This window comes from Diadema setosum, chromosome 16 (assembly GCF_964275005.1).
Source record: "Diadema setosum chromosome 16, eeDiaSeto1, whole genome shotgun sequence".
In the NCBI taxonomy this organism is placed as follows: Eukaryota; Metazoa; Echinodermata; class Echinoidea; order Diadematoida; family Diadematidae; genus Diadema; species Diadema setosum.
Genome location: NC_092700.1, coordinates 12,112,934 through 12,127,727, shown reverse-complemented (window position 1 = coordinate 12,127,727; position 14,794 = coordinate 12,112,934). Strand labels below are relative to the sequence as shown.

The following is a 14,794-nucleotide window of genomic DNA, read 5'->3' as shown; positions in this document are numbered from 1 at the left end:
TTTCCCCACATATCTTTCAGAATGGATAACCTTTGAAAATTTTGTGTGACATTTTAGTAAATTCACACCGAGTGTTTCTCTAATTATTCTGCACTTGGAGAGTAAAGGAATATGTTTGGAGAAGGTTTGCTCTTTAAGATATACATAATTTCTGAATACTATTCATGTGACATTCAAAAGAGGACTACAAAACTGGAATGATAGCATTTGATTCAAATGGTAATAAACACTGCTAATTTCAAAACCATTCCAAAGCTGCACCTTTAATAGTTACAGTTTAAACATTTATAAATTTGGATAAATATTTGAATAATTCATGTAATCTGTATAATTCTTTCGTCATTCTCGAAAATATCTACCCACATAATATTCATTGCAAAAATGGCAGAGTGTGAGGCTGATCTCACACAGCAGTAATGTGAGATACAGAGTGTAAAAATCCATCATATAATGAATAAAAATGAAATGATTTTAATAAATCTATTGGTAATACAGCAAGAGTCTTGAATGTCCTTCCAACATCCTTCAGGTGAAGAGATCTTAACTGAGCTTTTAACTTCAATTAAACGTCAAATCAAACAAACATACACGTACATTTCTTGGAAGTGTGGACAAGAAATGGGCAATATATAGGATAGATAATACACAATGATAAACGGGGGTGGGGGGGGGGGAGAGCAGGCGGGAGAGAAACAAACAGTTGGAACATCTGCAAAACAAATTTACAAATGCATACACACAGGCACATTGCACTTGTTCCAACTTTATGAAATTGATACAAATACAGTAGACTTTTGATGAGTGGAGACACTACTTACATACTGACAAGAAACAGACAGTAAGGTACAGTCACAAATAAAATAGCTAATATTCAGAATTTGCACTAAACTCACAAGAAAAGCATTATGTTCTTAGAAATCATTTAGTCAGGGAAGGAAAGGTTTTTTGTTGTAGTACTTCTTGGTGATTCTGAGCCGACTCAATGAAACATATTATACTCTACATAGTAAGACTTTACCATGCAACACACAAAATAAAATTTCTATACCATCACCTGCAAGAGTGTATTGCAGTATAAGGGAAGACGGACTGAGTGCCTGGGCTTGAGTCTAGTGATGAAACAAGTGGTGCTACTAAAAACTCACAATGCTACTCGATAATCACCAATAGAGGGAGCTGTACTCACCTGTCCAATGCTTGGTGACTCACGCCACATCTCTCTAGTAGGAACCTTGCACACTCTAAATGACCTGGGGATGAATTGGGTGCACTAAGTCACTACACTTTGTAATACAGTCATCTCCATTTAATCGAGACTCCAAGAAAAGACAGCACTGTTCCAACGGTACAATACAGGGTGCTATATAACTTTATTTTACCACTGCATGAAAGGCCGTCGGCTCCAATTCGCGAAAATTATGTGCCATGAAATTATATAAGAGTACCCATAACTAAATGGTTCAAGATGGATGATATAATCGTCTGAACGTTTCAAACAAATTTTTTTTTCTCTTTTTTTATAACCTCGTCAGAGATTCAGCTATTAAGAAAACTATTTCATAAGCAGTTCATGAAAAACCTCTTTCTGTCAATCTTCTATCTCCTTTTGAAGTATCAAAGTCACTTCAAAAGAGTGTAAACTTAATTTAGATTTCATAATGGTTGCAAACGCATCAAGCTTTGCTGCAGCTCCAGCCATCCAATTTGCTTGATGCATTAGCATTACTATTTATTCACTAAAGAATTGCATATTCTACAATCATAAGACAACTTGGTCCCTGATTAATGTATGTGCAATGATAATGCAGAATCCAGTTTACTAGTTGGGGTGGACTCTAATCAAATCAAAATCCTATCAAATCAAGTCAAATAGATACCTGCATTAATGAAAAAGCAACTTAAATGACATCATCCATTCGATCCTCCCTATAGCATACAGATTTTGCTGAACAATCACATGTAATTTTTCCCTTTTTATCATGACTAAAACATTGTCACTTTACAACAGAAATACATTTTCAGAGTTCATAAATTCATAATTCTTTTCCCAAAATGTAACAAGTTTGGAGATAGAGAAAGTGCTCCACGTTTTTCAAGTACAATCATATAGAGCTCACACTGCCTTAAAGGGAATGTAGAGTACAGGTTGAGGCGAGGATTCAGGTTTATAACATTTTTTGGTGAGATGATGAGAAACCTCTTATAACATATGAAAGAGCACATAATTTCAAGAAGGATTCAACGTCTATTTGATGAAAATTGGCCTTGAAATGGCTGAGATATCCAAAAACGTGATCAAAATAGAATTGTTTTTACAGATAAATACAATGGGGTGAATTGCCACTGACACTTTTTGACAGATAGAAAAGGCTCGTCCTACCTTCGGCAGCCGCGAGGTGGAGGGCCGTCCGGCTGTCATAATCACACTCCCCCATGTCCATACCCTGTAAGAAGTACTGACGTAGTGCGCTGGCATCGCCATTGTAGGCACCAAAGAGTAACTTCATAATCCTGGTGGCCTAGTGATCACAGAGAGAACACATAAACACATTCTCACATCATTTATTTTGGGTTGCACTCAAAGTATCTGGGTGAGATATGGTGTATGTGTGTGCAGTGAGCTTGGACGGGCAAAAAGTCTGCTGGAAATATATGAAGTGTTTGTTCGCAAAAACCGATAAGTCCATATTTGCCAAATGGAGATATTTGCGATTAAAGGTCAAGAAAAATAAAGAAAATAATAATAAATTTTTTGCTTATTTTGACCATAACTTCAAAAATGTACCTTTATATGTAGTGACCAATATCTCACTTAAAAGGTATTATTTTGTACTTTATGACAGAGACTGTACTTCAAAATCTTCAAAAATGGACTTATCGGGTTTTGCAAACAAACTCTTCATATACAAGGATGCACAGCCATGGTATTGACATAAGGGTTACCTTGAAAGGGGGACCTTGTCCTAACCAAGGAGAAACTGTCACTAAAAAGAAGACCTTGTTAGGTAAAAAGGCTTAGAGATAAAGGAGGCACCCTCAGCGTCTGACTGCTATCAAGGGATGATACTGTATCTTGGGTCCTCCGGCCAAACTCTTATATGGGATTTGGGAGGCGCAGTGGCATAGTGGATAAGACTCTCGACTCCCGATCGGAGGACCCGGGTTCGATTCTTGCCCAGAGCTTACGTCCTTGGACAAGATGTTTTACCCACCATGTCCCTCTCGACCCAGGTGTATAAATGGGTACCTAGCAACGCTAGGGTAATAATAATGGCAGGGCCTTCTGGTAGAGCAGTGGCATCACTGAAGAGGCTACCCTGGGTAAATAAAACCTTATTATTATCATTATTATACTACAAATATTACCTCACAAAGAAACATGCAACATGACCCTATGCCAATCAGAATAAAAGATAAAGTAGAGTTCACGAAGGCCCCTGAAAAACAATGTTAATTCCAGTAGATTGCACATGACAAATCAACAAAAGTCTGTAATGCTGTGTTTTGACAGAGTATTAGCTATAAAAAAGCATAGAAGTTGAATTCTTTCTATCACATATAAATGTACCTAAACATTTTGTGGCTAGCGGGCAGGTCTGTACACTGACCATACATTTTATGCTACCTGAAAAGGAATTAAAGGTGATCTTGCACACCCACACACAATGCATGGAGGGCACTGACTTGTCCATTTCCAAGTAATACGCAGTTACTGTGCAGCAGGCACAGACAGAGCATATTGTATATAAAAGTAATCATATCTAATTTATCCATTTTTATCATGACTACAAACTGTCACTTCACAATTAGCAATGCATTTTCAGAGCTCATAACTTGATTTTCTTTTCCAAATATGTAATAGCTGCAGAGAAAATCTGCAAAACTATCATAATTTGGAGATAGAGAAATACATTTTAATGCACCATGTTTTTCCTATACGATCAAATAGAGCTCGCGTTGTGCACTGGCACAGCATTGTCAACACACTGTTTCAGATATTAAATAGCACCACTGCTGTTTGAGATTTTTACAGTTATCTACAATAAGGAGAATGAAGACATGCAGTCAGAAATTACACACTGATTCCTATGTAAGATGATCCAGGTATCAACCGTGTCTGAATCAGACACACTGTATATTTAGTGACCTCCTATCCCTTACCCTTGTCAATATGTGGTCAGAAAGTGACCGGTATGAGGTCATGGTCAGAAAGTGACCAGTATGAGGTCATGGTCAGAAAGTGACCGGTATGAGGTCTTTAAATTACCTGGCTGTGTGTTCGCTGAGTGACCGGGTCAATCTTCTTGGCCGAATGATGCCGCAAGTTGTCGTAGTTGTGGAAGTTGAAGTGCGTAACTAAATCCTGCAAAATTGAAAACATAATCAGCATGTCATATTCGGTCAACAAAACTATGCAAAAATAGTAAATTATTCTACCAAAGTCCTGCATTAACATCATTCTGTATCATTCAGAAACTGCAGATATGACCATGCATAAGTATGACATTTTTTACACAATTGTATGGTATTTATGAACTAAAATATTGTCAATAGTGAACAGACATGAAGAAAATAAAAAAGTCAAAGTAAAAAAGCAGATTTTGTAGCCAAGCAATGAGCATAACAGACATGCTTGAGTAAACTGCTTCTTCGTCTTCTGTGAAATACAGGCATAGCAAGAATCATGTAACTGTCATTTTGTTCTTAATAATGCAAGGCAAATAAAATTGTACAGCATCCATACATTGTATGTGAACCTGTGCTTGGTCACACATGGCTTTCCATACACTTTGTATGTGAACCTGTGCTTGGTCACACATGGCTTTCCATACACTTTGTATGTGAACCTGTGCTTGGTCACACATGGCTTTCCATACACTTTGTATGTGAACCTGTGCTTGGTCACACATGGCTTTCCATACACTTTGTATGTGAACCTGTGCTTGGTCACACATGGCTTTCCATACACACCTGACAGAACTGGATGCCTCTGGAGCTGTTGCCAAATCGATCAAGCGGAGGAGCCCAGAGCATGATGCCCATGATGTTGGGAACCACCAACAAGATGCCACCAGACACTCCAGACTTGGCTGGCATTCCAACCTGAGAGAGTTCAGAGCAATGGATTGATGAGCTTTTACTACTGGCAGATTTTACTTTTTCAAATTTATGAAAGTCTTCAGTCGAGATGTTTCATTGCAACTGATTGACAAACTGCCCTGCATCAATGTCGATAAGCCCATGTACGCCCATGATTTTTTATCATGGCTACTACTACAAAAAACTGATCAATTAAGTAATTATTTACGTCGATGCAGGGCAATTTGTCAATCATTTGCAAATTTTACTTTTGTTGTGTCATAAATGTGAACACTGCTTAAGAGGAACAATGATTATACCGGGGTAGCTGAATATGTACCGTTTGTCCCAAAAAAATTACAATGGGACCATCCGCAATGATAACTTTAAAAATAGTGAATCAATCCTAATACAATATCAGGATATGAAACTATATCTCATTGCCCACATATTACAGAAAACCCCATTTGATTTGCTTCAGTGGTCAAAGAGAAATGAGGAATTTTGTAGAGCATGTCAGGAATCTCTTCCCTCCAAGTATGTCTATTGTGTTTACACATTAATATGCAGTTCCAAGAGCATCCAAGTGCCAAAATTGGAAGAAACAGACTCATGATATGCTTTACAACAATCCACATCTCTCTGTGACCGCTTAACCAAATTGAATGGGGTTTTCTGCAAAATAGAGCTAAGATGTTATATTTCAAGACCCTGAAGTAGCGTTTGGACACTTTAATCACATTGGGTGTTATCAATGCGAAAATCTGATTGTAATTTTTTTGGGAAAATACTGTAGAGTCAACTGTTACCAATTAGCGTGTATGCACACATTCGTTGACACGTGGCTGATGGGTGCTGTTCGTGGATTTTGAATGAATACCGGTGGGCAGCAAATGAAGATAAGTCAATCGGACCATCCATGTTTCCTCATGATATTGGGTCATTAATCCAGTAAGGTGTGACACAAATCGTCGCTGGGGTGACATGACCTTGTATCTGAAATTTTGGTGAACATGACTTTCTTGGATAAATGGTCAAACAATGGGATAAGTGATGTCCTGTCCAAACCCCAACTGTCTTACTCCAAAATTGAACCCACCGTGGCATGTCAAAGGAAAGGCTTTCTCATTCGCTATAGTGCTTTGGCCGCCATGTTTTTTGACTCTCCCGAACATTTGACATTTTGTAGATACGAGGTCTTGTTGCCCCAGCAATGAAATATTTTCTACCACATGCCTACTCACCTGGAAGGCAAACTGTCCAGAGAAGTCATACATGCCACAGGATAGCATGAGGCTGAGGGTGTCCCGCACGGCCACAGACTCAAAGACCTTCTTACCGGTCAGCGGACAGATGCCCCCATTGGCCAGAGTGGCTGCAATGATACTGGCCGACTGACAGGTTATCTCCAGTGAACAAATCTGTGAACAGCAAAAGAACAGAGGGCTCTCAACATTAGTAAAGCCACAGAACTGAAATTAAAAGCCAACACATAGTTCTAAAAAGAGCTCAAAATTCATCTTCCACCATTTGGGATTTGCTGGCAATACATTGAAAGAGGTCTACCAAGAAACCTGGCTGACAAGATTTGCCAGGATGATGAGTTGTTTAGGAGTATTTTGAGATCAAAGGTGTAAAAGAATTTCAATCATAAGGCATACAACTTTTATTCCATCCTGTTCAGCACTGTGGGAGGTAGAGTGTTATGTGACCATTGATCTTGCCCTAACAATTATATTTTCAAACAAGCTGCAGCACAATGTGGTGCACTTTTGGGCCTCTTCGCATTCAGGCAATCTGTGGCATGGTACAGTATGGTACACTTTGGGGCCTCTTTGCATTTGATCACTTTGTGGAATGGTATAGCATGGTATGGTACGCTTATGATAGCACAGTGGGAAGTGGTCCACTTTTGGCGCTGTTCAGTACAGTATGGTACACTTTTGAAGCATTCAAGCATTCCTCTGGCACGGGTATGGCAGGGGCGGATCCAGGAATTCTGTAAAGGGGGGGGGGGGGCGCAACTCATATTTCTGGTGCCACTTCCAGGTTTCATTTTCTTTTTTTCTGTTTATTTCTTTTGTTTTTAAATAACGGGGGAGGGGACGTGCACCGGTTGCGCCCCCCTCTGGATCTGCCACTGTTTGGTACGTTTCCGGAGAGCGCGCTAACATATCCATAGTGCCATTCTTTTTTGCCCCTCGTTCACTCTCTCCCTCTCTTCATTCCCATCCCCCAAACACTTTTCCTTCTTACCTGGAAGTAGAGGTCTAGAACATCCAGGGGGTCAGCCCCTGAGGGGTAACAGTTGTAGTCCTGCAGAAGGTATGAAAGGGCAAAGTTCCTGGCACCACTTTTCTTCTCTGACAGGAACCTATCGTGAGATATAGTAGAATAGACATGTCAAGGGGTATGTCATAAAAAAGGGGCTGCTACACAAGACATCATTATTTCAAAACGTATGCGAATGCAGCATTCTGTTCCCAAACTGTGGAATCTATTACCTTACACTCTCCTCAACCACCCACTCTTCAACGTTTCCGCCTCCTCTTCAAAAAACATCTAAAAAATCACGCAACACACATAGTCAAACACAGACACCCTTACACACACCCATACATTGATGTACATACACACACGGACACACATAAAAATACACAGCACATATGTATACATGTATATTGTTACATGCGCATACACATGTCAACATCTGCGAAAAGAATAACCCGAACAAAACACTCGAGCAACCAGTCACCTGAGCATGTCAACCTCTGCCGACTTCAATAAACCTGCATCCACTGACAACCAGCTACCGATCAGATCATCAGTAGTCGACGACCAGTCTGCAACTGGTTTTCGCTAATGTGTGACCAAAGTCAACGACTGGTTTTTTTTTGTGTGACCAAAGCTTTAGATATCAATAAAACCTACGGAGGCTTATCGCCCCCATAATCGCCTTCCGCGACTGACGACCGACTAACGATTCGATTGATAGTAGTCGATGACCAGTTGGCGACTGGTTTTTGTTTATGCGTGACCAAAGCTTTAGATATCTATAAAACCTAAGGACGGGCCTCTTAATCGGGCCGTGACTGATAACCAACTAACCAACTAACGATTAGATTATTAGTGTCGGCGACCAGTCCGTGACCAGTCGCCGACTGGTTTTCGCTTATAAGCTGACCATATATTAGATATCAATAAAACCTTTGGATGGGTTATGGGCTCTGTGTTTGCCTGCCACGGCACTGTAGCAATGAAAGTTGTGCCCTGTTGGCCTTCCAAGAGCACCATCCTAAAGAACTATCGCAAATACGAGGAGCACGTAACCAGTTTGTGCCATGATAACTCGGGATGTTCGAGAAACATCCGTCCGGATGCCAGAATCGCCGAGTTTCGGCAGAGCATTGAGGATGACCCACACAGAGAAAGAGGAGAAACAACAAACAACCTGGGCATATCTAGATCATCGTTTTCCCGTCTCATCCACGACATCAATTTCATCCCTATAGGATCCAGAGGAGGCACGGTCTTGTTGCAGGACACCATGAAAATGCCGGGTTGCTCTCTGCAGGTGGTTTTCTCAGGTATGTTTTTGACACTTAATCTTTCCTTGTATGTGTCCTGGTATTCAGTATTAGTTACATGAGCGTACGTATTATGAGAGTATGGGACCCAGTTTTCGGGGAAGACTTGTCACCTCTCTCCCGAATATTTCTTCCAAGTGAACCCTACGAGGGGGGGGGGGGGGGTCTGGTCATACTTCTTTGCAGGCGCCCTTCGTCCAAGTGTTTTGTATATGTTACGCAACATTGTTACAGCCCCCTTCCTTGTACGCCATTGCCCGTAAGAGTCAATGTTAAAATGTTTAATGGTGTCATAACTTTAACTGGCAAAGTGTCAATAGGGCTGACTTGAAATTGGTGGTACATCTCATTCTGAGGGTGATGTTTTTGATTCTCTTTTCTGTGAATATCAATCTAAGTATTAAAATCAAAGTAAATTCTGCTAATATCAGTCATTTTTACATCACACAATTGTTTGTCCATGTATTTAATCTTTTATTCAGGACGAGAGGCGATTCCTCATTGGTGACAAGGTCAACTTTCCCCTGAATGGACAGGTCAACAGCCAGAATGTCCGGGAGTACGTGGAGTACCCATACCCGCCAGCCAACTTTAGCGCTGATGTCAGAAATGACGTGCATGACACACTGCACTGTTGGTGCAGACTCACAAGTGACGGACACTTGATTGGGCTGCAATTCTTCAAGGGAACATGAACGGGAGAATGTGAGTGGATATGATCAATGACTACGTCCTCCCTGAAGGCGGCAGACTTGGAGTTGAACTGCACAACATCTGGTGGTTCCAAGACGGTTGCCTGGCACACTAGACGCTAGCTGCTCGGGAAAGACTGCGAGAACTTTTTCCAGGTAGAGTGGTGGTGCTGGGGCATGCAGTCGAGTCCCCCCCTCGTTCCCCCGACCTAAATGCCCCTTGACTTCTTTCTCTGAGAGTCTGTGAAGTCGGTCATGTACCAACCGCCATTCGCGCAGACTCTGCCTGTATTGCGTGAATGTGAGGCAGCGGCTCTGAGAGATGTACACAGGGGCGTCATCATTCCGTCTGTAGCCGACATGTATCGGAGAGCGCAATTGTGCATTCAGTTGGAAGGGGCACAAATGGAGGGACGAGCAGCAGGGAATGTCAAATAAGTGTTCACATGAAAGACATTAGATTAATGCTACATATTTTTGGTTTGGTTGGTCTTTTTTATTACTGCGTAACTTTCCATTCCCTGCAATAGCTGAATTGCAAACAGGATGTGCAATGAAGTTAAGTTTCATTTCGGCTGTGCAAATTTATGTTCGTTCGTCAGTATCAGACTCAAATAAATGAATGAGTGAAATTCGAACTTTTTCTTGTGTTCTTCTTATTTATACTTAATACTTATCTAAATAGATTGACATGAATATGTTCATGTCAAATAGATAAAAACTATATTTCCATTTTATGTTTGTAACTTATATTGCTTTAAGCAAGTCAGAATACAATCAGCTCTTGTATTAAATCTAACGGAATAAGCATGTGCATTAGCATTATTTGTTAACAAAGTGTATTCGTGTTTGTTTTTATCTTTATGCAATATCATTTAAGGCCAAGTAAAAAAATAAAGTAGTTTCTCGTCCGGGTTTTTTGAGCAAGGCGATGAGGGAGGTCCTTACTATTTGATATCTTACTATTTTTTCGAGGATTGTCAAAATGAAAGTAATATGTGTTTCTCGTCCGGTAATTCTGAGAAAGGTAACGAGAGAGGGTTTTACTATTTTCTATATCCAATTTATGAAATGAAATATCACTCTGGTAGCTGTGTTATGAGAGACCAGGTCCCAAGTGTATGTCTTGCCTGCACTCTGTGCATTTTCAAACAAATATATATATGTACCATACTTGAAATGAAACTTCATGCATGCAGAAATACATTTGCTTTTTCTTTCCACTAAAGATGTCAAAGGAAAATGACCATCTTAAAACTGGTATTTACTGTTGTAATGGCATTTCTGATACCAGAGTACTTGCAATTCTGATGTATTGCGCTATTAATTGAAACAGGTGTAAAACATGTCTTTCAACAAATGTACGACTGAAATAAATTCCATGATATTCAAAACACTGCTTTATTTATCATTGGTGTTTGTGACTTTTTGTGTCCACACAGCTGGTATGTATCTGCATTTCTTCGTACAATTGTAGCACATTCAACTGGAAACTGGCTTGTACAATTGCAGATGGATGTCAAAATGATAATGATATGGCATTATAGCATTAAACATTTAAAGATGTTTCTTCATGTTCTAAAAAGACATTTGATAATCACTCATCATTTGGATGATGAATGATTAGTATACCACACTACAGATGATACGACTCCCGGCCGTGTCCGTGAATTTACATCGTAAAGAAAAGTATCTCGCAGAAATACGAGACAAACCAGAATCCGTGGAAAAGTTATTTATTTTGTAGGTACACCCATTTAATAATTATACATTTGCTGGAAAAGCGCATTCATTTCATCTTCAAAATATAACAATACATCGCCGTCAGATGCAACGTTACAGAGCAGAGTGTACGGGCCTCTACACAGCTACAGACACGCACACTTTGCCAATAAACGGTGCGGCACGGCCACTGCATTACCGTACCTTCCGACACTGCACGCACATGCACATAGTCACAATGACAGGAAAATGTATACAAACTCCATACAATCCTCACAAGCATTTGTACAGTACACTTCATCCGCCTAAAATATGAGAAACGGGGAAAAATACGAACAATGCGCGAAATACGCGTGGAATATCAGCGATTGTTCGCAAAAATGTTGCCGCTATCGCGTTCACGACGTACCGAGTGCGCTGTACATCACAGCCCAGGCCCGCCCGTGGCCCGTCCATCCAACTACAGTTCGACTGCTTTGTGGAGCAGTGTGAAATGCATGCGTTATTACATACGCACTACAGAAGCTACAGCTGTATATGCAGCTAAGTAGAGGACGCAAGGCGTAATTAGAGATGAGACATCACCATTGGTAGGTGAATATTATTTTCAATTTCTTTTTTCGGCGGCCGAAAAAATAGTAAATATCAAAAAAGTCGATTCGGCAAATGAAAATCGATGCGGACGGGGAGCGGGCTGGGACGAGAATTATGAATTTCTTGGTATTTTCAGCGCCATTTTGAAAATAGTAAATAGTAAAAAAATTGATGCGGCGGCCAAAATCGATGCGCGCAAGGACGAGAAACTGGTTTCTTTTTTTACTTGGCCTAATAGCATTATTTGTTCATGTGTATTCAAGTTTGTTTTAATTTTTTGTGCAATATCATTTAATAGCATTATTTGTTAACGATGTGTATTCAAGTTTGTTTTTATTTTTATGCAATATCATTTAATAGCATTATTTGTTCATGTGTATTTAAGTTTGTTTTCACTTTTTGTGCAATATCATTTAATAGCATTATTTGTTCATGTGTATTCAAGTTTGTTTTTATTTTTTGCGCAATATCAATAGCATTATTTGTTAATGAAGTGTTTTCAAGTTTGTTTTTATTTTTTGTGCAATATCATTTAATAGCATTATTTGTTAATGATGTGTATTAAAGTTTGTTTTTATTTTTGTGCAATATCATTTAATAGCATTATTTGTTAACTATGTGCATTCAAGTTTGTTTTTATTAACATGTCTACTTTAATTTACATTTTTTTAAAGTTTGCGTAAAACAACTTAGTAACAAATTGGTACTTATTTATCTATTTTTGATTTTACAAAACCCATCAGAGTAGCCCTGCAGGGAACGAATGTTGATTTCCAATGGGGCACTGGGATGACTTTAAGAACAAAGTATATGAAATTTACATAATTTTACACATTTATACATTGAATAACTTTAATATACAATTTCTATCTTTGGATAAAAACATCCAATTGGACTGTTTCTTTGATTTTGACTCATTTTCATTTTGTACTGCTCTTCAGTGTATGAATAACTTGGACTCATTGTGAAATTAGACATGAGAAAAAAAAATTATTGCCTCAATATGTTTCTTTAAACATTAACGTTGATGTCTCTGTGCATGTGTTTCAAATCTTTGTTTGAGAAAAATCCACTCAGAAATGGATGAAATATTAATACACAACAATTAATTTAAAGACCGCGGCCAGCGTTTTATGCTGGAATTCAAATGAACTGTTGTAAAGAAAATCTACACGGTTTACAAACATTTTGTAATTCTCAATAGATTTCAGTATTAGTTTTGTGTCAAATAATGTTGTCAATTATGCCAATTAACAGCAATTATCTATCATAAATACTTCAAAAAAGATTGTTATTTAATCGATCATAGAACTCAATTAAGAATTCATTTACTGTAAAAGTGGATATTTTCGCGTGACTAATTTTCGCGCTTGGCCTGGTCAGAAGAGTTTCAAGTGTTTATAATTCCGCGGAATCAAGACATCACGCACAGGAATGTATGGCAAGTCTTTTATTTTCACGCTAGTTTGTGGTTGTGCGAAATGCGCGAAAATTTCCACTTTTACAGTATACAACTTTAGCCTATACATTGCCTAGAAGGAAAAAAAATTAAGGTACCAAATAGTTTGAAATGTCATATCTGTGCAGTTTATCATAAGAATATACAATTAAAATGAGGTTTGGAGAAAATTTCAATTTCGGAACCACAGTGACTATAAAACTATCCCTTTAAGAAACAAAGAAAGATATGTGTTTTTACGCAAAATAGACTTGCATTTTTTTTTTCTTCCGACGACCACTGCCCATGTATACGTGGCTGTGTGTGGTGGTGACAGAGATTTGTTTGTGCGTTTTGGGGGTTTTGTGTGTGTGTGTGTGTGTGTGCGCGCATTTGTGTGTGTGTTGTGCTGCATTCTCTGATGTGTGTGTGTGTGTGGGGGGGTACACGCAGTGTGTTAGGGAAGAGTGGATATGTAAATGTGTGTATATTATAGAACTTGCATGGAATGTACTAGTCACAAGCACACACATGCACACACATACATGGGATTTGCTTCATCCACTTACCATATCAATTGTACATAGGATTTTTTTTTTTTTTTTGTATCATTTCTGTAAATCCACCATGCAGATGATACAGTCAAACCTGTCTATAGCGACCACCCAAGGGAGACAAAAAAAAGTGGCCATTATAGAAAGGTGGCCACTATAGACAGGTAATCCAATTCTGTGTGCATTGCCTACATGTACATGTATCATCGTTGTATACATTTATAAGTACTTGCATGTACATGTTTGTGTGTACGTATGCCTAAGTGCGTTTCATGTAACAATGCAGGTGTTTATGAAGTTGTTGCACAGTAGCATGTGTACAGTCGTGAAGAAAGCTTAACTCTACGACTGAATGAGTGATGAATGCAGCGGTGGCGATCACTGAACGTTGCTCATGAATGACGGGCATGGCTACAAAGCAGAAAAAACACTCTGAATTACCGGCTCGGCTACGGTTCCATCGGGTCTGTGGCTGCTATAGACAGGTTAAAATCTACCGCGAGAAACAAAATTTGTGGCCGCTGGCCACGTTAGAGAGGTGGCCCGTATACACAGGGTCTTTAACATGGCTTTTCTCTCCGGGGGATTTTTCAGTGGCCGCTAAATACAGGTGGTCGCTATAGACAGGTGGCCGCTAAGGCAGGTTTGACTGTATGCAATACAAGATTCTTTGTAATCAAAGATTTTGTTTCTTACCTAAAAAAAAAAAAATGTATTTGGCTTTTCACGTAAACCTGAACCTCACTCATTTTTCAACTTTGGCTGATTTCACTCTATGATAGAATACTTACGTGGCATTGCTGAAGCCGATATATTCTCCTGCCGCAGCTTCCTTGAACTTGGACATGATGAAGTCAAATCTGTCGGCTGGGTTCATCTCAGGCTGTGCCCATTGAACACCAGGTAAAAACATAGTGAGGAAACATCAGATACTGACAAAGATTTTTTTTCCTTAACATTATATTTGGGGATTGAAAGTGTCAGAGATCAAATCAATATGCAATATTCAATAGTGGTTAAATAAATCCTAACAATGCAACAAAAAGAAGAATTTCATTTACAAGATGTGTTCCTGAATATCATGACACATTGCATAGTACTGTAAAATGAGGAATGTTCATGGGCATT

At 39.2% G+C, this 14,794-nt stretch overlaps 1 protein-coding gene across 1 annotated transcript in view; it reads right to left on the bottom strand.

The window, feature by feature from the left end:
* Nucleotides 1–14,794, bottom strand: part of LOC140239912 (glutaminase kidney isoform, mitochondrial-like) — an 83,530-nt gene that overhangs the window by 29,271 nt on the left and 39,465 nt on the right. The window contains exons 9-15 of the mRNA XM_072319728.1: nucleotides 14,458–14,549; nucleotides 7,336–7,453; nucleotides 6,324–6,500; nucleotides 4,972–5,103; nucleotides 4,268–4,363; nucleotides 2,381–2,519; nucleotides 1,187–1,250 (exon numbers count right to left, since the gene is read on the bottom strand). Coding sequence (XP_072175829.1) covers nucleotides 1,187–1,250; nucleotides 2,381–2,519; nucleotides 4,268–4,363; nucleotides 4,972–5,103; nucleotides 6,324–6,500; nucleotides 7,336–7,453; nucleotides 14,458–14,549 — 818 coding nt within the window. The remainder of the gene's footprint in view (nucleotides 1–1,186; nucleotides 1,251–2,380; nucleotides 2,520–4,267; nucleotides 4,364–4,971; nucleotides 5,104–6,323; nucleotides 6,501–7,335; nucleotides 7,454–14,457; nucleotides 14,550–14,794) is intronic.